The sequence below is a fragment of the Myodes glareolus genome, chromosome 7, assembly GCF_982192425.1.
Source record: "Myodes glareolus chromosome 7, mMyoGla1.1, whole genome shotgun sequence".
In the NCBI taxonomy this organism is placed as follows: Eukaryota; Metazoa; Chordata; class Mammalia; order Rodentia; family Cricetidae; genus Myodes; species Myodes glareolus.
The window spans coordinates 100596975-100624140 of NC_142032.1; the positions used below are offsets into that span (position 1 = coordinate 100596975).

At 42.5% G+C, this 27166-nt stretch overlaps 1 protein-coding gene across 6 annotated transcripts; it reads left to right on the forward strand.

The window, feature by feature from the left end:
- LOC125397218 (tripartite motif-containing protein 30A-like) lies at window positions 1-27166 on the forward strand. 6 transcript variants are annotated; one of them, XM_087908628.1, is made up of 10 exons: window positions 1-528; window positions 5585-5649; window positions 8354-8493; window positions 8647-9130; window positions 11408-11503; window positions 12109-12336; window positions 16389-16411; window positions 20709-20809; window positions 21082-21108; window positions 21355-27166. In XM_087908628.1, exons 4-10 carry the CDS (start codon window positions 8711-8713, stop codon window positions 21951-21953), a joined length of 1494 nt encoding a protein of 497 aa, XP_087764754.1. In that variant the 5' UTR covers window positions 1-528; window positions 5585-5649; window positions 8354-8493; window positions 8647-8710; the 3' UTR covers window positions 21954-27166. The 6 variants fall into 6 exon arrangements, with proteins under 6 accessions (XP_087764754.1, XP_087764757.1, XP_087764753.1 ...); XM_087908631.1 differs by lacking the exon at window positions 5585-5649 and having other exon boundaries at window positions 21355-21697; window positions 22053-27166; XM_087908627.1 differs by lacking the exon at window positions 5585-5649.

Sequence of the window (27166 nt, forward strand, 5' to 3'; positions counted from 1 at the left end):
CCCCAGAGACACTGCAGTTCTCTTTCCTCACCTTGTCTTTCCTGCCCTTAGGGCCTCACCTGCCCTGCAAGGAGAAACCCAGCCAGGAGCTCAGGTGCAAGAGGAGCCCATGGGGAAGGTTTTCTTTCCATCAGGGGCAACTTTCCAGAGGATCAAGACATTTTTAGATGATTGTAACAGGAGCCTGAACAAGTAACCTGACAATTTCCTGTGGCACTGTGTCCTAAGTTTGTGGAAGGCAGAGCTGACGTAGGGGAACTGACTTCCTCTGATGGTAGAACAAGAAAACAATGTGCTAGCATCCCATTGACTGGTAGTTATTCAGTTTCTCTTTCTCAGTTTTGGCCCTTAAAGTCTTAAACTTTCATTTCTCTTCTGGCTCAGCAGACATCAGACTTAGGGACCAAGTCCTCAGGACACCGTGGCCTTCATTCGCTCCTCTCCACAGATTCAGGATCTCTTGGTTGGTGTCTGAAGGCCTGAGAGCCAATCTAGAGGACAGAATTTGGAAGAAAACACTCTGTTCTGGTGAGTTTAATTTGAAACTGAGAAGAGCCAGGAAAGAGGATCTGCTGGCTCCTTGCTGAGTGCTGTGGGGATGAGGGGAAGCCAAAAGGAAGTGTGGCCTTGACAAAGAAAACTTTTCAACAAAAGACCACAGACTCTACTTCAAATTTAATTAAATTAATTTATTAATTACTGGTAGAAGGCCAGCAACAGCCTACAGGACAAATCAAAGTCTTGTCACACCCGAGGCTGGAGGAGGGGTGTTTCAAGGTGAGCAGCCAATCATCTCATGTGTGTGGAGTGTGGAGCTGAGTGAGAAACTGCTGGTGCTGCTCAGCTGTGAGGAGCTCTCTCACACGGCAGCAAGTGGGTTCCCGAAGCCAGAGGAAGCAGTTACTTATCTCATAGACTTTTACCATTTGGGGCAGGGTAGCAAGGAGTGGGAGTAGCCAGGAGCTTCTCTTTTAGGGATATAGAATGGATGTTTTATGATTGATTTTAGATTCTCGCGCACACCGAGAGAAGACAGTAAGTGATCTAAGATGGCGGTGGCAGGGAGGGGCCGCCGGGAGTGGCTTGCCTCTAAAAGAGACAAAAATCATAACATTCCCCACTCTTTATTATAATAAAAAGCAAGAGATTAGACACCACAGTTTGACTGAATTGGGGCGGCGAATTCTCAAGACTGCTTCCAGCTTATTTGTGGGCGTCGCTTTTTGGGGGGGGAACCTTGAGAAGGCTGGGTGCTGGCCACATCCTGGCATAGCTGGTCTCTTTGCTCTCAACCGGTGTCTGTGGCACAGAAATGTTTGAGGTCTCTTATCCTGTTTAAGGTATTGGCAGAACAAAGAACAAAGTTAAATTAAGGAAAAAAAATTTTTTTTGGACCAGGGAATTGAGGGGGAGGTATCTGACCTGTTTAAGGTGGATTTTTAAATTTGGCTCCCTGGAACTCAAAAGAACTCCTTGGGTTTGTGAAAACAGAAAATTTAGACACATAATGACTGTGGCATATTTTTGTACAATGAAAAGTATTTTTAAGACTATGGAAGGCAGCATAAGAGAGAAATTTGATTTGAAATTTGTTTGGTGAGGTTACCTGGAAAAACCTCTCAGCTATCAAACTGTCAGAGATTGTTGAGAAGGATAAGATTTTATTTGAGTTACTGATTGAAAAATGACAGAGAACTTACTTGGTTGGCTCCCAGAGCTACTCTTTTGGGTTCTCCGTGGCCGCTGATGGTTGCACTTGACCTTTGCTATTTAGAGCCAGGCCAGCCAGGCTCCAGAAGACCCTGTGGGCTAAGAAATCTGTAGGAAGACAGCTAGGCTGTTGATTCCAGTGATTCTGTCCGCGTCTGGAGGTCTTTAGTTTAGGTGAAAGGCAGTTTTGCCCTATGGTCAGTGCTCAGCAGTCAAAGCGAACTGCAGATGGACATTAGTCTGAGTCCATTTGTCTTCTGTCTTCTTGGAGGAAACAGTGCTGCTTCTGGGTGCCAACCTGTCTCTTTTTTTATGAAAAGTTTTTTTTTCTTTTTATAATTAAATAGTTAAATATCATATTCCCCAGATTTCTGATCAGTTGAGGGCTGTTTATCACATATAACTACAGTATAAAATCTGTCTGGATGATTGGGTCTGAGCTTGACTGTACTGGCTCTTAACAGGTAAGATTTACACTCATAAAAAGGCAGAAGGAAGAAAACAGCTGCTTGTAATATAAGGTTAATGACAGAACTGACAATAGTGGAGAATAGCTTAATATATTTTTAAGAGACTTAAAAGTACATACCAGTTTAAAATATGAGACTTATGATTTTGTAGTCTGAAATGAGATGTAATGAACAATTATTATACACAGAAAGAGTGAACAGGAATTGGGCAAGGCAGATGCTTTTGATGGACCCTATCAAAGGCATGCCATTGTGCAAAACACATGTAACAGAGTTAGCAAGGGATTTTAGTGAAAACCGGGTGACAAGACAGGGTATACTTAAGTAAAAGTGGGAGAGCTTGGTCACCTGACCTGGCTCTCAGCCAAGATGGCAGTAAGGTCACCCATGTAATAAAGTTAACAGTGGGGAACTGGGCAGGTTATACCTCAGTAAAGATGGCAGAATTTGGTCACCTAACCTGGCCCTCAGTCAAGATGGCCATAAAGTCACCTGACCCCAGTTAAAATGGCGGCAGCCACATGTTGTATGAAAAAAGTCACAATTTTTGAGCTGTAAGGATTTTAAGTGTAATGAGAGGGACTTAAAGGTGTGATCTGCCCTGTTGCTGAGCCACCATGCCATACCAGAAGCTGCAGAGTGGGGCAAAAGGCTGGAACCAAAAAAACAAAACAAAACAAAACAAAACAAAACTGCACCATGCCACGGCTTGAATTTTAAAAGCTGGGGAGCCGCCATGGGTGATTGTTTTTCAGAGCCAGAATTGTGAAAACCCGCAGAACAGCGGCACCCAAGGCCTGTATCGGAACATCTTCCAGAGAAATATAGGCGGGATGCAAATCGGTGAGGCGGTTATATATGACGAGAGGAGAAATAGAAAAGAGAAGAAATGAAAAAAGAAATGAAGAAATTGGGAGACCCTGGGCCTCCAGTCGAATGCACTGCATGTGGCGTGTACAGTGCTAAAACACGGGCTGGCTGACCCTGGGTCAGTCCAAACACGATTCTGGTAAAGGGAAGCAAAAGCAACCATAGCAGAACGGGGGTGACTCACCGACTGAAGCCAGTGGTGGGAGTGGAAAAAGAACCCAGTTCAGCGTCCTGACCCTGGGATGAGTTTGGGGCAGGAGCACCTATTCGAGTCGCACAAAGCACCAATTTTATGATTGATTTTAGATTCGCAGTACAACTTGTGGCGCTCCTCCCCACCCCAGAGTGGCTTGGCTTGTGGCACATCGTGGCGGGTCCCAGGCAGGGAGACACATGGTGGGTGGACAGAAGACAGAGAAATGGATAGACACAACATGTAGAGTGAGGTTAAATATGTATTCAGGGGGTTATGGAGGAGAATGGGGAAAAGGGAGGGGCAGAGAGAGGGAGAGAGAGAGAGAGGAGAAAGAGACAGAGAAGAAGGGGAAAGGGGGGGCGTGCGCACCCCAAGAGAGGACAGTAAGTGATCTAAAATGACGTCGGCAGGGAGGGGCCACTGGGAGTGGGCGTGGCTTGCCTCTTAAAGACACAAAAGCCATAACAGGGTGTTTACACAAAATAGAGTTTTCCTTATCCATCACTCCATCACATACCCCAGTCACAAAAGAAGAAACCTGTCTGTAGCTGTATTGTCTGAATATAGAAAACCTAGTTATTGTTCCTTGGTGTCTCTTTAATAAAATGATTTATTTTTCTGGAATGGGGGAGCATTTGAAGGATGTTATAGCAACTTAGTCAATGGAAACTATTAAGTATTGAATTCCTGGTTATTGGGTGTTCTCTACCACCAAGGCAATAAGCTAATCAAGCTGAATTAACAAGTCCATGTTTAACAAAGAGGGAAAGGCAACTGCTGGGTGACTCTCAGGGAGGCAGATGGAACAACATGGGGTAGGTCTGTCGACCAGGTCTTAAGTAGCCTATAGGCATGGTCTTGAGCAACCCTGGGGGAGGGGCTGACCTTTGCTGGGCTTTCTAAGGGGCAAGGTTTGAAGACAGTAGTTCCAGGGAGGGGCCTCTGCTTGGCTCTCTGAGGGTATTCTAGAATGGGAAAAGTAAGATCAGTGTGTGAAATGGCACTCTGAGCTAAAGATTCCAACAAAAGCTTCCTAAAGTATCTTAAGGCAATCTTTATGAGGTCTATTAATGGTGATTATGAACTTGCAACTTGCAATCTCTTATCAAACAAAGCTTCTAGTAGTGGAACTTGGGTTCACAAGGAAATCCACAAACAACCCAGGCTGTTGTTCATACAAAGGGTTGCCCTCTAGAAACTGGCAGTGGAACCTCATTGCTTAGGACAACAACCACAGAATTAATTGAACATTGAAGAAGTTGAACTGGTGCCTACATGGAGCCTTTACCCCTCAATTCTTGTCTCTCTGGTGTGGGAAGGTCCTCTGCAGGTTACAAAAAAAAAATATAAACACCAACCAAGTCACAAAGCCTTTACCTACAGTCTGTCCTACCTGTAAAATATGCTAGGGCAATGGTGCAACAGAACTTGTGGCAGTAGCCAACCAATACCAGATTTGACTTAAGGCCCACACCAGGGGAAGGAACCCATATTTGACACTGCATGGGTGACCAAGAGCCAGAGGCTAGGCAACCCAGAGACCTAGGGTAAAAATCAAACACTATTGGAAACAACAACAACAACAACAACCCCACAACAATAAGCTAACAAAGTTTCATTTTGTTTTGGGTTATGTATTTGTGGGTCTGCCTGTGTATATGTGCGTTTGAAAGGATGGTTGAGGTGATCAGAACTGGTGGTGGGTTCCTTGAAGCTGGAGTTACAGGCACCTATGAGCTGCTTCATGTGGGTGCCAGGAACTGAACTAGGATCTTCTGCAAGGTGCAATGAGTGCCTTTTCTCCAGCCCTAGGTTGTATGACATTTTATTGATTCACTTATTTTTTTGTTTTAATGTCATTTTATGTGTATGGGTGTCTGACCTGGTTATAGGTCTGTGCACTACTTGAATGTCTGGTGCCCACAGGTGCCAGAAGATGGCGTCAGATACCTTGAAACTGGAGTTACAAACAGTTGTGACTCACCTTGTAGGTGCTGAGAATAGGACCAAGGTTTCTGGAAAAGCAACCAGTGTTAAAAACCCATGAACCATCTGTCTAGCCCCTAGTACAAACATTTTAACAATATTCAAATCCATGAATACAGGTATCCATTCTTGTATGTAACTGTATCACCTTAGATTTCTTTCAGCACTTCTATACTTTTTGTGTGCAGGTATTTCATCTTGCAGTAATTATTTTCATAATCATTCATTTTTTCCTTAGTTTTGATGGTTTCATAAATATAATTGTTCTCTGTCTTTCTTTTATTAAGTTTATTGACTCATTTATTTTCATTTTTTATCTGTGGGTGTTTTGCCTGTCTGTATATCTCTGCAGCATCTGGATGCAGCACCGTCAGTGGCAAGAAGAGAGTGTAAGATCTACTGGAACTGGAGTTACAGGTAGCATTGAGCAGTCATGTGAGGTCTGGATGTTACGATTCAGGCATTATGCTGGCCCCAGTCACCTGACAGGATACACTCAGGCAGTACCTTGGCCAGTCCAGGGTGCTATGTCTGTTACATCACTATGTAGCCTGTATGCAGTTGCAGAAGGTCACTTTAAGAGACAAGCTGGGAAGAGAGAGAAAGAAATAGAGAGAGAGAAGCTACACCCATTCCCATTTTCTTTCCTCTATTCTTCTGAAGAGGCAAGCAGGTCTCTCTCTCTCTCTCTCTCTCTCTCTCTCTCTCTCTCTCTCTCTCTCTCAGAATTATTACACTGGGCCTGGAGCCCAGGGTCTGTGTGACAACAGGTGGTGCTCAACCACTGAACCACCTCTCCAGCCCTTTTACTGTGCTGCAAGTGTACCACTGCTGAGCTGTGGAGATTACCATCCTCTGGCATCGCCTGCCAAGAAGTTAGGTTTAGAGGTCAGCACAACAGGCTCAGATTGCTAATTTCCCTTTGGGTTCTTCACCCTTTGTGACTTTTCTATTCTGGCTATTACATCCTGCATCTTTACTGAATTCACTGGCTTTTCTTTTACCTGGAAAACAAACGTGACTGGGTGGTGGTGGCAGAAGCCTCTAATCCAAACACTAAGGAGACAGAGAGGTGGATCTCTAAGAGTTTTAGGCCAGCCTGGTGTACAAAGTAAGTTCCTGAATGGCTATAGTACACAAAGGAACCCTGTCTTGTATTTGTTTTATTTCTTTTCCAGTACTGCTGGTACTTCTCCTGTTCTGTGTTTACGAGAAATGAAAACAATGAACACCATTGTTTTCTGCATGACTTTAAAAAAAAAGTTTCCTTTCCATTGTCCTAAATTTGTTACTTAGCAGTGTGCTTTTCATGTATGGCTTTAAAATAAGGAAATTTACGTCTGTACCTAAACATTTGTAGGATTTTTATTCCTGAAACAATGGTGTGTGTCATCATATAGATTCGAGCAAAGAATGGGAAGAGTTCCTTATCTTTCATTTGCTGATGAACTGTGGGTTATCCATTGACTTTGCCTGCTGAACTAATACTACATGTTATCAGGTGAAATTGGTTTACTTTGAAGTATAATTTTTGATGTGATTTTGAACTCAATATCCTGCTGGCCTTCATATATGGAGTCTCCCACCAACATCTTTGTTAAATTTCTAGACCATACTGTTGTGGAATATTACTTTAAAGTGTGTTGGATTTTTTTCCCTACTGCTTTTGTTAGCAGTGTAAAGGCTTGTTACATCTTTTTATTAAATAAAATTAACCTGAGATCAAGAGTTTGAGACACTGCTGACAGGAGGTGGTAGGGAGGGACCTCATGTAGCAAGGACTCTAAAATGTGGGTGGAGCAGAAGGACACACTGCTTTTGTGAGTAGCAAGCAAGAAGAAAGGGTTAGCTGAAATGTATTAATAAAAATGCTGCAGATCTTTGGCAGTGGCAGGCAGCAGAAACAATGCAGGTCCCCAAACAGTGGCTGCGGGCCATGTGGCAGCAGTCAGTGGGCCCTAAGAGCAGCCAGTTCCAGGCAGGGATGGCTGCAGGTTCCGGAGGGGTGGCTGGTCCAGGGCAGGGAGACATGCGGTGGGGGGCAAGAGACAGAGACCTGAATAGGCATGCCATGCAGAGTAAGGTTGGATACTTATTCAGTGGCTTATAGAGGGGGAAGTGAGAAGTGGAGAAGAGGAGAGAGAGAGAGAGAGAGAGAGAGAGAGAGAGAGAGAGAGAGAGAGAGGAGACAGAGGAGACAGAGAAGGGGGAAGGGGAGAAGTGGGGAGAAGCAGGAGCTGCCTCTTTGAGTGGGAGATGGGAAAAGGGAAGGAGCTGGGGTTGGAAGCTAAAGATCAGCCTGACACAGTGGACAGGGGAGGGAGTGAGTGTGGCTTGTCTCTTAAAGAGACAGAACAGATCATTACACTAGCTATTAATTATTCAAACTCTCTGAACGAGCAGAATTCACCTCAGCCTTTGAATCCAGAGGTCATAGAGGGTAGAGATATAGTTGAAGTTTACCTTATTGGCCTTGAGAGAGCCTGTTAAGGAACTGGATTTCTACAGCCTGAGCCCTTGTGCCCTTTGGACTGCTGGTAGCTGCCGGGTTGCAGGTGCTATTATGACAGCAGTTGCTTAAGATGCAGCCACCGTATTTGAGGAAAAACAAGCAGGATAAATTCTCAAAATTTACAGACACAAGATTCCTTAGAATCTGCAGTGTTTGGAGGAATAATTCCACATACTCGATGTTCTGGCTATCAATTCTGTCCTGGCTATCACCTTTTTCCTTTGGTGAACTCTATGGGGTAGAACAGGGACCTCTGGAAGAGGTCTAAATAGCATCTAAAGAGCTGCTATTCATCTCCTTTTTGGGTATTGAAGAAAATGAACCTTGTAAGTGGCCATCACTATACATCTAGTGCAGGGCTTCTCTTAATCATGTTACAAACACAGATATTGTCATTTATTAAATTTATTAAATAACAATAAGAGAAATCATCCCCTATGTGTATCAGGACTGTGTACACTCCAGGTTGGCACCAGGCTCTCTGGTAAGAGACTGGTAAGGAGAGGATCAGAGGGTCACACTGTTTGGTGCTGATGAATGAGGAAAGTACAGCGGAGGAGACAAGAGTAGTTTGATGCATGTAACACTGAAGATGTGATTTTGTCCTAGGAAAGAAAGGGAAGGACAGAAGTTTGGTTACCCAAGGCTGATGGAAGGAAACATGATCTTCCTGGTCTTCAGAGAAAGGAAATAACAATCCTGCATCTGAAATTTGTCATTTGGGATGAAATATAGCAGAGGACTTGAAAGTATGACAACATGCTCCTTTTCCATGTCTCTGTACTTCTCTCTGTATTTCTCTCTTTTGTTCTCTTCCCTTATCATCCAGGACATTCATTGATCTCTTCACGGTTCAGTGCTGAGTTTCCCTTTCTCACTTGTCCCATTTCTCATTATCCCAGTCACTCAGGTACCTGAGCAGAAGTGTCAGGAGTACAGCCAGACAGACTCAGCATCACAGCAACAATGACCTCATCAGTCCTGGGGATGATCAAGGAGGAGGTGACCTGTCCTATCTGTCTGGACCTCATGGTGGAGCCTGTGAGTGCAGATTGTGGTCACAGCTTCTGCAGAGCCTGCATCACACTGAACTATGAGTCCAGCAAAGCCGAAAAAAGGGAGAGCATCTGCCCTGTCTGCCGAGATAGTTACGTGTTTGGGAATCTGAGGCCTAATTGGCATATGGCTAACATCGTGGAGAGGCTCAAGGAGTTCAAGACCAGCTCAGAGGAGGAGCAGAAGGTGGATGTCTGTGCAGAACATGGAGAGAAACTCCAGCTCTTCTGTGAGAAGGATATGGTGGCCATCTGCTGGCTTTGTGAGAGATCTCAGGAGCACCGTGGTCACCAAACAGCTCTCATTGAAGAGGTGGCCAATAAGTACAAGGTAGGAAGTAGGAGGATGTGGGACACAGAGCAGCAGACAGTAACAGATGGGAAGTCTCCACTTGGTGTGACAGGTCAATTACCTGGACATCATAGACTCTGGGGCTGTTGCATCATTCCATCCTTTCCTACCTTTAGAGTCCTTGAAGGACATGATGGTTTATTCCACTTACTTGCATGAGCATCTGCCTGGACTACAATACTAGGATAGAAAAATAAATTTGGAACTGTTCCTGTAAAGTTGAGTTGATGACCAAGGAACGCCAAGCGCAGAACTGCTAATTCATTTCATACTTACCTTCTTATGTTGTTTATGCCAGATTCATTTCTACTATCTAAAATCCAGTCCCGTGACTTCCAACCATGGGGCTAGTTGATGAATGATGTGCAGCAGTGATAAGAATGTGCGTGTGGCAGCTGAAACATCTGGGAAAAGGGGAAAGAATTCCCTAGTGAGATGCACAGAGGCAAGTTCCGTGTTGGGACTTTGTTTTCTGTTGTTTGTTTTTGAGCGCGCATGTAAACTCATGGAGACTGTTACAACATGCACAGAGCCTGCAAGCATCTGTACCAGATGGGATTCTAGAGCTGGGAGAAGTGGGCACATGACCCACCCCTAACCCAGAAGCAATCTCCAGTTGATAGCTACTGTAAACTTACTTTTCTCCAAGGGAGTCTCACTGGGGAAATAAACCATTCTTAAGGAAAGGTCCCATGCCCAGTAGGAGATGGATGACCACACAAAATGAACTACACCCACATTTGAGGGTTCTTTCTCTCATAATGATAAGTCTGGGCTGTATTGGTATGTAAAGTAAAGCCTTGTGTGTGAATTTGAGTGAAATGTTTCATAACATTTGTTATGTTTGGGTTAATCTGTAGAGGTTGAGAAACAACTTTTTTGTTTTGTAACAGGAGACATAAAGGGTGTGGATCTGAATGGGAGGGGAGGTGAAGAGGAAGTGGGAGGAGTAGGGGCAGGGGAATCTGTAATCACAATGTATTGCATTAAAAAAATCTATTTTCAATGAAGAAAAACATGTAGAGGTCCAAAAATGTGAACCTATTCCACCTCATCTGAAGGTCAGAGAGTTTGAGTTTATTCAAAGCTGTTGACAACTGTGGCTGCCCACCCTGACCTAGGGTGTGGTTACTTGGGGTTTTGGACATTAAGATGGCCCATACAGGGAGATGCATTCCACCCTGACCAAAGGTCAGAGAATTCAAGCATACTTTTGCTCCTTCTTTTGAATTAGGAGGTTTGACCTAGGGAGAGGTTGCCTTTATTATACTTGGATAAGGTGGGTTCACTGCCTAAACAACAGAATGCTTTCTTCGTAATTAATGACTTGATGTCTCAAAGTATTGATGCAAGCAACTGTTCTAGTTGTCATTTTTATCATGTTAAAGCAGTCTTTTCCCTTCTCCCCCTGTTGTATTGGGACACAAATACGTATGGAAAGTTAAACTGGGGGGAAACTCAGAGAACTCAGAACTCCCAACTCAGTATGCAGGAGGCTGAGTTGCCCTCCCATTATTATCCTGTGTCTCTGTGATTCTTTCTTATCTCTGTTCCTCCTGTCTAACATTTCTAATCCTCATGCTCAAACCCTGGAACGTAGGAACTGGTTATGGCTAGAAACCCAGCAAAAGTCACCTCAAAAATGTGGCTCCCAACATATGGCAGCCCAATGTAGGGCAGCCTGTGACAACATAAGAAAAAAATGCAAAAAAAGGGGGAAAATGACAAAAGAATGTGCATGTGACAAGTATGGTGGGGCATGGCTCAATACCAGGAGTCTGCCAACAGATGAGTTTGAGGATATAGTGGTGTAGACAGAAATTCCAGGCCAGCCAGGGCTATATAGTAAGATAGTAAGATCCAGGTCTTTGTTGTTGTTGTTGTTGTTGTTTGTTTTGTTTCGTTTTGTTTTTTAAAAAGAAAAGGAATATGCAGGTGTGTCAATTGCAGGGCATGTGTATATGTATATATTTATGTGAAAGACCAGGAGAGCTAACAAAATTACCCCAGTTTTCTGATGCCAGAATCAAAGTGACAGGTGTCTTGGTGGGATGACTGACTAAGAGAGATTTCGGTATCTGTCTGTATGGGGCTGTGTGTGTGTGTAAATGCAAGAGTGGATTGAGCTGGAAACTGAATATTACACACATGTGCATAAGGTTCACTGTTTTCTCAGAAGGGTTTCTTGGCCTTTGGCTAGGAGCAGCCATCCTACTAAGCTCACACCTTGACTCTGCTATACTTCCTCTCCCACAGGAGATGCTCCAGGATGCCCTGGTGATACAGATGGCTAATGAGAAAAGTTGTGACCTGTGGAAATATGACCTTCAAAAGAAGAGAACTTCCTGGGAGGCAAGTGGGGACCCTACCTTCTAAGGGAGTTAGCCTGATGACTGGGAGGGACCTGGACAAGAAGCTCCCTGGCTCTTCATTCCCTGGAGGCTGATGGGGACAAGAGACCTTGATTAGTCCTCTCTGCCTGTTCCCTTGGAGCTGGGGCTGCACAGAGAGGGCATCACAGCTGAGCCTGGCTGCGTGAGGAGCTGACACCATGGCAGGGGCCTGGTGAGAATGGCACTGCATCCTGGGGCTCCTCCTGTGATGCTTTCTGGAACTGTGACCATTGGGAAAAAGCTTGGGAACAGTCACAGCTCTATTCTTGGGGTTAGCTTCTTTCAGGGATTCAGAGGTAGAATGAGGAGTATTGCAAGTAGCTGTGTGAAAACTGAGCCACACCCAGGTACTCACTTTGCCTCAGGTAGCCTTGGTAAAGGTGTCCTAAGATCTTTGTTTTGGAATGTATGAACAGACTCTGAAAGGAGACAGATGCTTCTTTATTACTGCCTTCCCTTCCCAAGCTCAGTTCCTGTGAGAACTCCCCACCAGAACAGTGGATTTCTGTCTCTCAGTCCCATTAGGACAGTCTGAATAACTCTCTATTATTTTTATCCCTGAAGGAAAAAATACAGACGGATGTAGAAAATGTCCACAAGGGGTTTAGAGAAATGAAAATATCCCTGTATTTGAAGGAGAATATGCTGCAGAAGCTGATGCAAAAAAAGGAAAACATTGTCAAAAGACTGGAAGAATATGAAAATGAACTGGAGAAGCAGAGGGAGTCAGTGAGAGACCTCATCTCAGATCTGGAGCATGGGTTGCAGTGCTCAACCGTAGAGATGCTGCAGGTAAGACTGCAGGAGGTTGGCATCTGAGAGTCAGGACACCTGGAAGTACTTTCCCTCCCTCTGTGCTGCTGTGACCTCCCTGGTGAGGACAGTAGGGCTCTCTGGGCTCTCTCTGAACTCTTTCCTAAACCAGTTTCAGAAGCTGGGGAAATCATCACATGCCTGGATGGCCAGGGGAAATTGCTTGTCTTAGTTTATCAAGAAAAGTATAGTAGCAGAACGTTGGAAAGATCTGTTCCATCATGGGTAGTTACTATCCTACTGCAATGTGAGCATGTGTGAAGCATATTCAACAGTCATTTCACCTGAATTTAATATTAGTTTGGAGAGTTTTACCCCCACTGCCTCTGATTCAGAGGTATGGTCAGTGGGAGGGGAGATGCCAACTAAGATCTCAGAGAGTTTCCCTCCTCTGTCTTCGAGTTGCTGAGATAAAAGGTGTCTTCTCTATCTGTACACGTACAAAATTTGTATTGCATTTTATCTCTATCATTTTTTTTAAAATACTTTAAGCCAAAGTCTTTGTCTGGTGATGAATATCTCTGTAGGAATTTGGTTCTTTCACCTCAATTGCCAATCTTATAGACCTTAGTAGTTCTAGGAAGTTATCATACTCCTTTAGTTTACTGGTTTCCATTGCATTGGTTTAATTATTATTGAGGACACTCATTTATCACCTATATTAGATGGAATTATGTATATATGACTAAACTAAGTTAGTTCACATAGATACCAACTACAGACACCACACTCTACAAGCCTGAAATTGTATCACTTGACCAAAGAATCTGCCCACTTTTCTCTGCCTCCAGCCTCTCATAACCCAAATTATAATCTTTACTTTTGTGAGATTATTTTTTTTTACTACAAACCACAGCATTATATGGTAATTATGCAGCCATGTTTTCACAAGCGACTTATCAGAACCAAGGGCTTTGATAAAGGCTAAACTAAGAATCACGGAAATTTTGGCATTATTGCTCTGTAAATAAAGTGGCTTCCCTTTGCTATAGACTTTTCCCATAGGTAACTCCCTTTCTGTTGCATATTGGGAATTAATTTTCACAGTTCAGAACTGTTTTCTATGCCTTTGAGCTATATGTGAAAACAGTTTCTTACTATCAGGCCTTGTTCCTCTCCCCTAGGCAAATGCAAAGATCTGTTTTTCTGCAATTATCTTTATCAGAAGGCTGTTGGTCAGTGCTTAATGTCCAAGGAAAGACCATTCTATTTAAGGTATTCACAGATATCCAAGGACATAGAGTTACTACTTACCCAAGCTTCTGGTCTGGTTTTACCCCATGACTAGAACAGCTAATAACAGCATACTCAGGAACTGATGAAATAGAGGCCTGGGTCTCTTTGTTTTTACTGCCTAGAGCAGAATTCAGGCCGAAACCCATGGAAACCACAGCTTCTGGTGTATGTGCTATCTGATCAAGAGCCATGACTTCTTTCTTACTGTTTACATTGCTGCTTGGTCACCTGATTCTATACATGCTGGGAGAGGAAAAAAGCAGAGCACTGAAAATAAACATTTTAGCTTTTTACTGATCATCTAACAACATAGTGTAGCACACTGACCTTCCCCTCCAGAATTCCCTGATTATTTAATTCCTTTCTTAACTAACTTTCTCCATTAAAAAGTTCACCAGTGTGCACTATCCACCTTTGTGCTGACAGGCTCGTGTGCGTGCACGTGCACGTGTGTGTGGAACCTTCTATGGCTGGGGAATTGCTGGTTTTAAGGATAAATATGACTGAAAATACTTGCAATGGGGAGAACAAGACAGAACATGAAAGAACAAGGTAGAGCAAGACAGAACAAGGAAGAATAAGGATTGAGAGAAGAAGAAACATGGCTAGACGGTACTTGTGAGTAGGTTTTTCTTAACCCTCAGAATTTTAGCCCACCATTAGCTGATCATGTCATTTTTAATTGAAACCTGAAAGGAAGTCTTAAAGGCTGGAACTTTAAAGTTCCTGTTAATTTTTGTACATGATATGTATAATAATTTCACTTAGTGTTGTTTTCTCCTGTGCCCAGATGATTTAGTATAACATAAGTTTTCTGAGTTTATAAAGTTATAACAAATGACAATACTTCTTGCTTTGAAGACCTAATATTTTAACATATATGCTTATTATATCATTTTAATCCATGTATCTGTTGATTAGCTCTCCAGTTAACTCTATTTTATCTCCCATGATAATGACTCAGTTGACATGAACATACACATGTCTCTATGAGAACAGGTTTTAGTATCAGAATTTATCTATAACTAGAATGATAAGTTCTCCCCAGAATTCTTTTTTCTATGAAATCTTCTTTTTCGGTTTATGTTATACAAAATAAATCCATGTGCAGCCAAGCATCTACTGCCTGGGATCCCAGGACTTGAGGGTTTCTCATACACAGAAACAAAACATGAGGAGTACACATCAATGAAAATGAAATAAAAACTTCCCAACCTACATCCAGGTATGCTGGCTCACACCTTTAATCCCAGCAGTTAGAATGCAGAAACAAATGAAGCTTCATGGATTCAAGGCCAGCCTGGACTATATAGTGAGTTTCAGGCATCAGGGTTACATTGTGAAACCCATAACTGGCCAATGTGGAAAGAGGAAGAGACTACAGATTTTCCAGCTTTAAATGGAATATATATATATATATATATATATATATATATATATATATATATATCCCGCCTCTAATTCAAAGATCCAGGAGTCACTGCAGAAGAAGGGGCAGAAGGAATGTAGGAGGCAGATATGATGAAGGTCTACCAGGAAAACAGTGTCTTCTGGGCACAGCTTAGCAGCAACACATATGAACTAGGATTGGTTATGACACCAAACCTAAGACCTGTGCAAGCCTAAACCACACCAAGTTCCACTATGGACTTTCACAGGAACTTCAACTACAGGCAAGGGGCCCTTGGTAATTGCTAGTTGTTAGATGAATGGTCACATTTCTCAAAGATTGTAACTTTACTTAAATCTACCAATATTATTTGAAATCCAAACATGAGAGAATATTTGCATAATATTAGGTCTCAAACCCATGTTATATGACTAACTGAGGTGACAACTTAACATATCAAAGTGGACCTGGTAGGTCAGGTCTTGATATCTGTTCGTGTAAAAGAGCAAAAATTGTGTTGGAAAGATGAAAACGATATTTATTAGTGTAACTGCATTTGATAGATGGACAAAAGTTTTTTTAAAAAAAACCCCTTTGTCCATCTTCATTTTCTCAAAGTAATATCAAAATTTAAATAGAGAGCCAAGGATATACAAAAATGAGCTTTCCTTGTCAAAGTGTGGTCTTTCTCCCAACATTATCTGGGTTACAGATTCATACTTTAATCTGGTCTGGTAAGTAATTAAAAGTGCTTGAAATCTCTTTTGGTGACCAGTTCTCACTCTGAACTGTTTTTCTTCTCCAGTGTGAGAATCCTGGAGAAATTCCCATTTTGGGGGATGATCATTGTTTCAACAGTTTTTCAACTTGATGCATATGTCTCTTTAGATTAACTTCTTTTCCTGCCAGAACAATTACAGAGAAAGGAAAAAGAGAAAGAGAGATATGGTTAGTTGGTTTTAAGTATCTGACAATCTATGGTTCTAGTCCTTGTGGCTTCTTCATTACTAACATATTGAATTGTGTCTAAATGACTCAAATAATTTAGGAATCAGCTTCTCACATTATCAGTTGTAAGTAAGGTGATGGAGAACTGACATGGAGCATGGATAGAGCCATGTGTTTGCGTGTTTAGTTGTACATACAGCAAAACCTATGTAAGCTTGTAAACTACCATTTATTCACCTTTGCTTTCCAAAGCCTTGTAGTATGGGACAGAAAATAGTCTTAGCTTACATGTAAGTCAAGTAAAGAGTCACGAATCCTATTTATATCATGTCTTAGAGAACCGTGGGTGACAGATTTGATTCTCTGAATATGTTTCTACAATCAGTGAGAGTGTGACCAGGATTTGCAAGAACATGCAGAATATGTTATTTGACTGTGTTTTCTCCATTCTCTCTAGGGTGTGAATTGTGTCCTAATGAGGTATGTTTGTGCTGACATGGAATAATAGCCCTATTGTGTGGTGAGAATTATTTAGTATTCAACTAGAATAAATGGGGGGAATATAGACAAAGTTTTATTCCGAAGTTCCAGTAAGAAGGAGGAAGACGCAGGGAAAGACAGGCTCTGACTGTTTTGTAACTACTGGGGACAGATTTGATTCTTTTAGGGGTCTGGGTAAGGGGAGTCACAGAGTTAGGCTCAGCAGTGGGAAGAGGCAAATGGAGCCACAGGAGCTTTCAGACTCCTTGTGTTTCCATCATTCTGTCCGTGCTCTGTCCTTGTATCTGACTCTGTCTGCAGCTCACAGGTACTTGATTCACAGATTCATCCTAGATAGGGTATGTCTTCCTTGTCTGCAGTGCTCACAGAATTGTATAATGGGAAAAATTCCTGTGGATCTGTGTATTTCTCATGGGGCTAGAAGAGATCCGGAGGTCCTTTGTGGTTGTACTTACATTTTTCTTTTGTTTTTGTTTTTATTTATTTACTTTTATAAACAATCTTTTCTCATCTTACATATAAATTTCTACTCCCTCCCCTTCTCCGTTCTCCTGTTCTGCCCACCTTCTCCAACCCCAACCCCCAACCACTCCTCAGAGACTTTTATTGGGGAGTCAACAATGTTTGGCATATCACTTTGAGGCAGGACCAAGCCCATTTCCCCTATACCTAGATTGAACAAGGTATCCCTCCAAAGAGAATGGGCTTCAAAAATCCAGTTCATGCAGTAGGGATACATCCTGGTCTCACTGCTAGTGACCTTACAGACTGCCTATGTCACAGAACTGTCACCACATTCAGAGGGCCTAGTTTGATTCTATGCAGGTTACCCCACTGTCAGTCCAGAGTCAGTGAGCTCCCATTAGCTCAGATCACCTATTTCATATTATCACTCCTCCCTTTCTTCAACTGGACTCTGGAGCTTGGCCCTGTCCTTAACTATAGATTTCCACATTTGCTTTCATCAGTTGCTGGATGAAGGTTCTATGATGACAACTAAGGTAGTCATCAGTCTGATTACAGGGGAAGGCCCAGTTTAGGCACCCTCTCCACTATTTCTTAGGGAATTTTCCTAGTGCCAGGTTTCTTGCTAGCACCATAATGGCTTGCTCAATGAAAATATCTGTTTCCTTGTTCTCCCTCTCTGTCTTTCCTCCATCTCGACCATCCCATTCCCTCATGTTCTCTTCCCCTCCCCCTTTTTTAACCCCTTCACCTTCTGCTCCCCTTTTCTCCCCTTCCACTCCCAATTCTCTCAGGAGATCCCATCTATTTCCCCTTCCAATGGAGATCCTTGTTTGTCTCTCATAGGGGTTCTCCTTGTTATCTAGCTTCTCTGGGGTCCTGGACTATAGGTTTGTTATCCTTTGCTTTATATCTAGTGTCCACATATGAATGAGTACATACCGTGTTTGTCTTTCTGGGTCTGGATTACCTCAGTCAGGTTGGTTTTTCTCTAGTTCCATCCATTTGCCTGAAAATTTCAAGATGTCATTGTTTTTTCTCCCTGGCTGGTACTCCATTGTGTAAATGAACCACATTTTTTTTTTAAAAAAAATCCATTCTTTAGATGAGGCATCTAGGTTGTTTATGGGTTTTGGCTATTACTAATAATGTTATGAACACAGTTGAGCAAATGTCCTTGTGATATGAGTGTTCTTCCATTGGGTAAATGCCCAAAAATGGTATTCCCGTGTCTTAAGCTACATTGATTCCCAATTTCCTGAGAAATCACCATACTGATTTCCACAGCAGATGATCACATTTGCCACCAGCATAAGCATCCTCTCCAGCATAAGCTATCTTTGGTGTTTTTTATCTTAGCCATTCTGACAGGTATAATATGGTATTTCAGAGTCGTTTTGATTTGCAGTTATCTGATGACTAAGGATGTTAAGCAATTCCTTAAATGTCCTTTATCCATTTGAGATTCTTTTGTTGAGAATTCTTTGTTTAGATCTGTACCCTACTTTTAATTGGATTATTTGGTATTTTGATTCTAGTTCTTTGAGTCCTTTATATATTTTAGAAATCAGTCCTCTGTCTGATGTGGGATTGGTGAATATTTTTTTCTTGTTCTGCAGGCTGCAATTTTGTCTTACTGACTGTGTCCTTTGTCTTACAGAAGCGTTTCAGTATCAAGAGGTCCAATTTATTGATTATTGATCTCAGTGTCTGTGCTGCTGGTACTGTATTTAGGAGGTGGTCTCCTGTGCCCATGTGTTCAAGACTACTTCCCACTTTCTTTTCTATGAAGTTGGTTCAGTGTTGCTGGCTATATGTTGAAGTCTTTGATCCATTTGGACTTGAGTTTTGTGTATGATGGTAGATATGGATCTATTTGAATTCTTAATTCTTCTACACGTCAACATCCAGTTGTTGAAGTTTTTTTCTATTGTATAATTTTAGATTCTTTGTCAAAAATCAGGTGTTCATAGGTGTGTGGATTAATATCCAGGTCTTTGATTTGATTTATTGGTCAATCTGTCTGATTTTATGCCAATACCAAGCTGTTTTCATTACTATAGTTCTAAAGTAGATCTTGATGTCTGGAAGTTTCTTTATTTTACAGGGTTGCTTAGGCTATCCTGGTTTGTTTTTTTTTTTTCCATATGATGTTGAGTTTTGCTTTTTTCCAGGTCTGTAAAGAATTGTGTTGGGATTTTGATGGGGATTGCATTGAATCTGTAGATTGCTTTTGGTAAGATGGCCATTTTATTTTGTTGATCCTACCTTTCTAAGAGCATGGGAGATCTTTCCATTTTCTGATATCTTCTTCAATTTATTTCTTCATTGACTTAATGTTTTTCTCATACAGGTCTTTCACTTCTTTGGTTAGTGTTATCCCAAGATATTTCTGTTATTCCTTTGTGGTCCCTTTAAGAGCTAACCACGCCCACTCCCCAGCCACTTCTGTCCTCCCTCGTCGCCATCTTCCCCTCTCTCTTGTTTTTGTCTCTTGGTGTGTGTACATGTGTCTCTGTGTCTCTCTCTATGTCTGTCTCCATGTCTCTCTGTCTCCCTCTTTTTAAGTAATAAATGTCTCCCTCTTCTTTAAGTAATAAATGTTTAGCTTTATGTATAGCCTTATGTCCATTTACTCTGCTGTCCACTGCATCCAGCCGCCTGACTCTGCTGCTTGCCCGGGGAACCTGCACTGATCTGGCAGCCTTTGCCTGGCTCACAGGCTGCTTGAGGCATCCCAACCTATTATCTTTTTAAAGAACAATAATTTCATTTTTTTTGTGGTTATTGTGAAGGGTGGTGTTTTTCTGATTTCTTTCTCAGCCTGTTTATCATCTTTAATTAGGAGGGCTACTAATTTTTCTGAGTTGATCTTGTATCCTTCCACATTACTGAAGGTATTTATCAGTTGAAGTCCCCTGGTAGAATTTTTTGGGTCACTTATGTAAATTATCATATCATCTTCAAATAGTGAAAGTTTGACTTCTTCCTTTCCAGTTTTATCCCCGGATCTTCTTTTGTTGTCTTATTGCTCTAGTTAGAACTTCGAGCACTATGTTGAATAGATATGGCGAGAGTAGACACCCTTGTCTTGTTTCAGATTTTTGTGGGATCCCTTTGACTTTCTCTCCATTTAGTTTGACGTTGTCTATTGGTTTGCTATATATTGCTTTCATTATATTTAGACAAATTTCTTGTATCCATGATCTATCTAAGACCTTTATCATGAAGGGGTGTTAGAATTTGTTGAAGGATTTTTCAGCATTGAATGCGATGATCACATGTTTTTTTCTTTCAGTTTAATTATGTGGTGGATTACATTGACAGGTTTTCATATGTTGAATCAGCCCTGTATCCCTGGACTGAAACCAACTTGAACTTGGTGAATGATTTTTTTTTTTGATGTGTTCTTGGATTTGGTTTGGCAGGGATTAAAGGCTTTTGGCCCCTGCCTGGCCTACGCATTTTAGGTACCTTAGTTTGATTTGTTTTAAGATTGGCTAATTCATCATTTCTTAAGAGTTCCAGGAGGGAAGATGTGAGAGTGGGGAAGAAAGTTTTTGACTGTACAAGTGAGGAGCTCTGTTCCAGATAAGTAAGACTTTCCCAACATCACATAGCAAGTAAGTGGGAGGGGTCATGAGTCTGTCTCTCACGTCTGCAGAGTTAGTATCTACCCTCTCTTTCCCTGCTCAGAATTCTCAGGAGAGATCCAGGACCTCTTTGGTTACAATGATAGGGAGTGATAGGGAGTCCATGGTGGTCAGAGGTCACACTGTCTGAGATGTGGAGGTCAATTTTTTGTCCCTAGGAGTCAGAACTTAAGACTGAAACAGCCCGAAATCATCTTGAGAAGTCAGAGGAGGATCTTCCGAGCTCCGGATCTGAAAGGCATGCTGCAAATGTTTCAAGGTGAGAGCAGCTACGTTCTGTGGTTACCTGGGGGACTCTACGGGTGGCTGGGGCTGCACTCTCTGGACAGAGAGTGATGTCTCTGATCATGGGTACAGAATCTGAGAAGAATAGAAAGTGTGTCCAGTGATGCCATCATATTTAATGGACATCATCATTCATCCCGTCCTATATCACAGTTTCCAGCCCTTCCCCCACTCTGCAGAGCACATTGACCTTAATGTTCTGATTCCCTTGCTTGCATTTAATGCTGTGCATTTTCATCATTTCAGAGCTCCGGGAAGCCCAGCGCCACTGGGGTAAGGAGAAATAACACCATCAGCCTCTCTTGTCTTAATATTTTTTATAGTTTATTTCTCTACTAATACTTATGTTTTATGTTACTGCTCCCAATATGCACAACAATCTGCCTTTCCTTGACTTTAAAAATGGCTCTGCCAAATTCCCTTTCACTTTTTTCTCAGGCCTCTGCTACTTAAATCACAAATAAGGCAGTACCTTGTTTCTCATGTGACTCTTAATTTATATGTCTCATTTTTCTGCAGTTCACGTGACCCTGCCTCAACTCAACAATGAAAACATTGTCATTAATGTGGCCCAAAGACAAATACAACATAGAAGTGGTTGTAGAAGAATTTTTAAAGTTTCTGAGTCCTATGATTGGGGTGTCCTAGGGTATCCAGCTATCCACTCAGGGAAACATTACTGGGAAGTAGACGTGTCTGGATGTGATGCCTGGCTCCTGGGAATAAATGATGGAAGATGTGCTCGACCCCAGCTTCCTGCAGTGAATGAAAAGGACTTCAAAGTCATAAAAAATTCTATTGTTAAGCAGGATATACAATATCAACCCAAATATGGCTACTGGGTTATAGGAATTACACTCAGGTTTGTATATAATGGCTTTACGATATGCTTTGTCCCTCGAGCTGTCACTGTCTCATTTCCTCTTCTGTGTCACTCTCCCATTCGTATTGGAGTTTTCCTAGACCGAGAAGCTTGCACTCTCTCATTTTATGATGTTTTCAAACATGTTGCTCTCATCTATAGATTCTGTGACTGTTCTTTTCCTGATGCAGTTTATCCATATTTTAACCCTATGAAGTGTTCAAAGCCAATGACAGTCTGTGGGCCCCCCTCCTAACGCCTCACCCATATCTGCACAGTGCCCCATGACTGATGTAGCTCAAATGCCTGAAGTCCGTAGTATCATTTACAGTTTTTTTTCTGTCTTTGGTTGTAGGAAACCATGGAGTTACCTTGTCCTAGCTGCCCTGAGAAGCATTTATTATAGGTTTTTTAGATTAGAGTCCATGGCTCCTGCAATACATTGTGCCTTTCAGTTCCTGAGCTACTGATGCACTCCCCCAAATAGTGAAGCATTCAAACTACTTCGTGTTTCTCTGTATGTTTCCTTAGTAGTCAAGGACACATGGAAGCTTGACAGGACTGTAGGTCTTAGACATTAATTTTGCATACCCTGTATAGCTTCCAAACTTCATTTTTCCCAGCAACTACAACTGTATTGATCCTGGCAATTATGATTATATTCTGCATAAAAAGTTTGATTGTTCTCAACAAAATTGTCATAGCCTCTGTCTTGCCACAGGGCCCCTCCAGTCTAGGCCTTGTTTCATTCCTTATGGCCATATCAGGTAACCTTGGCCTGGTAAGTGAGCATTGGCGCTTACATGTGGTCTTTCTATTTTAATATTCTACACTTCTAAATACAAACCAGTATGGGTTCTTTTCCTTGATCCAGTTACTTGTCTGTTTACAAGACAATAGCAATTCATGTCTTCCCATATTTCCAAAGACAATGACTCCTCACGAGGTGAGGTAAGACCTCTGCTAACCCGCACTTCCTGTTTTGTGGTGCCACAGATGGAAGCCAAGGCCTTGTGCATGCTGAGGAGGTGCTCTGCCCCTGAGCCACTTGTCTCAGCTCTGCCAAGTCTCCACAACCCCACAACCCCATTCCTCTGTCACTGACAGAAGATGACAGAAAGTTCTTCTCCAGCTTGGAGAAAAATATATGTCGGAGTCTCCAGCCTAGGAATGAGCCTTTAATTGTACATCAGTTTAACTATAATGCTGTGCTTCATCAAAACATAATAAGGAAATATCTCTAATGGTAACCATTTAAGACTGTGTTCAGAGTACCTGTGTTCTAATTCTGTCATTCCACATAGAAGTGTAACTCTGTATAGCAACCTTAAAAACTTGCGCTTTGTGGGGTTTTTGTTTTGATTTGTTTGCTTTGTCCTGGGACCTAGAACCTAGAAACTGGGTTGCCCAGCTATGAGACTAGTCACTCACTTCTTGGTCCAACTGGTACAGATCCCATCTGTGTTGAGAATGGGCTGAGGTCCTGGGGGATGGGTGGGTTTGTGAGGCAGAGTGGGATTTGTAGATTACAAGTTTTGATGGCCAGTGGTAGTGGAGTGGTCTGTCTGCAGGAGCCTTGTCTGATGAGTGGCTAATGGGGCTACAATGGGTGGGGGCAGGTCTGTTCTTTTTAACTATTCTCAATACTGTGCCCATTTATTTTATCTTTTTGCATACTTGTTTAAAGTAGGCAGCCATAGCTGTTGTGTGTTCATAACTGTTACAGACAAGTCATATACAGAAGACAGCATTTAATAGTGCTCCTCACTGTCCTCTGGCCCCTGCTTCCCTTCTGTGATGTTACTGAGTCTTGGAGCATGAGATGTAGATGCCTCATTGAGGGCTGAGAATTCAGCAGTCACATCTTAGTTAGCACTTTGGCACCATGGAACCTTAAATTTTTATGTTAATTTTTTTCTCTTATAGGCTTAAAAAAACTGAGTTTTGTTCGTTAAAGTGGTATTATTCTTCTTCAGATTTTCAAGCTCTTTCTTTAGAAGTGTGGTATCAGTCTGTAAAGACTGTACCATTCCTAAAAATGCCTCATTCTTAGCCCTATTGCCAGCCCATATTTTTAAGAAAAAAATATTGAGGACAAGACAAATCCCCAGAATTAAAAATAGTGATGTAGAGGGACATCATATAAGTCTTGTAAAACCTTACACATGGTGTAAGTAAAGAGGCTATTGAAACCTTGGACGGTTAGGTGTCTGACATATTGCCCTTTTAAACTTATGATCTATATTTAGGCTATTAAATCTTACCTGTGGTTTAATTAGCTGGATTAGGTGCAATAACCGTTACTGCTAGTAGGTGTCACAGGCTACCTACAAAACTAACCCAGCTGCGCCCAGTGACGTACTTGGAGTCATGTGACTGGTATGAATCTGATTTTAGTGTGAAATGCTGAAAGATATGCTTAGATAAAAAAATAGTTATTAATATAAATCACAAACTGTGTGTACCACGGAGGCCCTGATCAGTCAGCAGCCGCAGGAGCACAGGGATAGCATGATAATAGCAGGTACCCAGGAAAGCCTGTATCCAATCTGAATTTCCATGCAGTGTGCGTGTGGTGGCACACAGACAGTGGGGCTAGCACACGGGGACTGGAAGCCGCTCTGAGGTGAGTAATGAGATAATTTAAAGAACCATGCTGATCTGCAGCAAGAAAAGCCGCTGCTTCACAAGAATTTTATATCCAAATGAACTGCTGGCTCCGTGCAGAGGCTGCAGCCAGCTGAGGGAGGGCTCTTGCCTAGCCGGGCACACTCCAAGCTGGGCAGTGGGCAGTAGAGCCTGGGGGTTCTAAAACCAAACATTTGGGCGCCAGATGACGACGGAAGTCACAAAACAATCCCACACCAGTTCAGAATTATGAACAATAAAAGGGTTATTTATTTAAGCGAAAACTTACAGATCACTGTCCTAGACAGCAGTTCTACACGTGAACAGGAACAGAATCTAGCAGCTGGAAATGGGAACTGGATGCACGAGAGTGGGCGCACGGTTACTGCTGTGCAGTATAGGAGACCAAGCCCACGTGGGCAGCTATCTTAAAGGTTATTGGCTGAAGGAGGCAGAATGTGCTCCCACAGCACATGCTGCCACTTGAAAGATGAATAATGAAGACAGCTCTCTCATGCTCAAACTTTGGAGCTGGCTCACCTACACCACCAACAGTAATGAAGGGGTGTGGGGGCCTGTTCTTCCCAGTGTTGCAACTGGTGGGGGACAAAGTCAGCTCTCCCGCTCTTATGACCTCAAGGCCAGCCCTCCCACCTGCCTCAGGCCTTGATGGGAGTGGGAGGGCGTCTCTTTCCTACCCATGCTGTCATGTGACAGATGAATAAAGACAGTCTAGATTCTTTTCTGGATCTCAAAGTAAGATAGCCAAACTGTGAGAGCTTTCACAGTGATGTGTTTCAAATAACGAAGCCATCAGTGAGCTTCTGAATACCTGTCCCTTTTCCAGTTTTTCCCCCATTTTCCAGAAAAGAATCAAGGAAGGTAAAGAAAGGATGGAGGAGGAGGAGGAAGAGGAAGAGGAGGTAATAAAGAACAAAGAATCAAAAAAGGAAAATAGCAAATCCATCTTTTCTAACCAAATACCTTACAGTATTACAGGTGGCCTTGGTGCCCCCACCACAGTCTCCTTCCTACCTTCCTTCTCCCTGCTTTATGCCCCACCAAAACCTCCTTCCTACCTATCCTCTTCCTTGCTCTCATTAATCTGCTAATGATTCTAAGAGTGCTTCAAAAATAGACTTTGAATCTGACCAATTTTAAAAAAAATATCAGTCTCATTGATGCTGTGCTGTCCAAATTAACTTCTGTGAAATTAAATAACAGGGTAGTTCCTCAAAAGAAACTATTTTAATAGATAATAGCAGAACACTGTAATGGGTGATGTAGTTGCTTTTGTAAATTTTGGTTGTATCAACACAAATAAAACCAACTGTCTTTAGGAAGAACAAGGAGGTGGGCCATAAAGATGTTTCCTTGGGGTGAGTGGGAAATGGTACTGAGATCTTGCTCTGCTTTGTGATCATCACAGTCTCTATGGAAAGAATCTAGAGAAGACATCCAAAGTGCATCATAGAGAATAGGTGCAGCTTATTAAGAACGGGGGTGCTCTCAACGCCGAGAGCGGGAAGAGCACAAGAGCGTATGGAGCAGCCCAAAGTTAAGAATTCTGTGTCTCGTCTTTGCGTCATAGTCCCCAGGGCAGACAGTTCCTCTGTCCAGGTGATGGGGCCACTGGGCTTAACTCCTAAGGTTGGGAACATTGGCATATCTTTGTTCTTTGTTCAGAAAGCCAATGGGCAGACATTGTCTAAGGATCTTCTGAGTAGCTTAGAATTGAGTCTCCCCCCAGGGTCAAAGATATGAATCTCTTTGCTTTGATCAATAATCAGAGCCAGACAGTTTTACTTCTTGGTTTTATCAGGTACTGATTATGAAAGGTCTATTTCCAAGCCTTATACCTAAGAGAAGGACTGGGTTTTTTTTTTTTTCAAATTTTGCATATACATACTAAACTGTGTGTGTGTGTAGGTGTCTATGTGTGTCTGTGTCTAGGGGGTGAGGGTGTATGAGAGAAAGATAGACTTGGGGTTGCAGGCTTAAAGATGGACTATGGTGAGCCAGAACCCTTGGTGGGTGTGTGAGCATAGGAGAGCTGTCCCTATCACATCTATCATGTGGCAGCATGGGTGGGGGAGAGATCACCCCATCAAAGGGAGAGCTGGCCCTGAGATTCCAAGAGTGGGAGAGCTGTCCCTGCCCCTTTTCAGCTGCAACACTGCAGAGAGTGGCCTCTATGCCTCGCCTAGACAGCACAGTAGAACTGGTCTAAAGGTGTAGAGTAGGAGAGCCGACCTTGAGAACAGGAAAGCAGATGAACTGGCCCCACCCTCGGTTCATCACTGCAGAGTGAGTTAACCAGGGCAATGCAGGGGAGCTTACCCAGGTGAGAAAAAGGAAGACCTGATGGGCTGACCAAACCTGCAACCATCCAGACTCAGAACAGCAGTTATGTATTGGCCTACCCCAACATCCACTCCATCTGTGATCTACTGGAGCACATGAAGGGACTGGTCCTGAGGACCCAAAGCTGCAGGATCTCCACAATACACGGCAACAACAGAATAACCAAGAGGAGTTTGAATGAGGGCCCAGCATCAACAGCGTAGCAAAAACTAGAGGTCTCGAACAAGACTAATGACTCTGTAATGAAAACTTGCAAATGGCAAACTCACTGTGTCACACTACAGCTTCCATGATGAGATCGAGTTTTCCTTTGTTTTCTCTCTCTTTTTCTTTTTTTTTTTCTCTTAAGTTTTACCTTATTTTATTTGGGTTGGGGGAGGTTGCAAGGGCAGACAATGGTTACGAAGGGATTGGGAGATGGAACGGAGATGCATGTGTGAAAGACACAAAGAGTTAATAAAAAGAAAGTAAAAAATA

Excerpts from the sequence above, each read along its gene's own strand:
- LOC125397218 (XM_087908628.1), top strand. The coding sequence starts at position 8,711 with ATGACCTCATCAGTCCTGGGGATGATCAAGGAGGAGGTGACCTGTCCT. Across the intron at positions 11,504-12,108 it reads AGAAGAGAACTTCCTGGGAG|GAAAAAATACAGACGGATGT; the intron begins GCAAGTGGGGAC and ends TTATCCCTGAAG. Across the intron at positions 12,337-16,388 it reads CAACCGTAGAGATGCTGCAG|GGTGTGAATTGTGTCCTAAT; the intron begins GTAAGACTGCAG and ends CATTCTCTCTAG.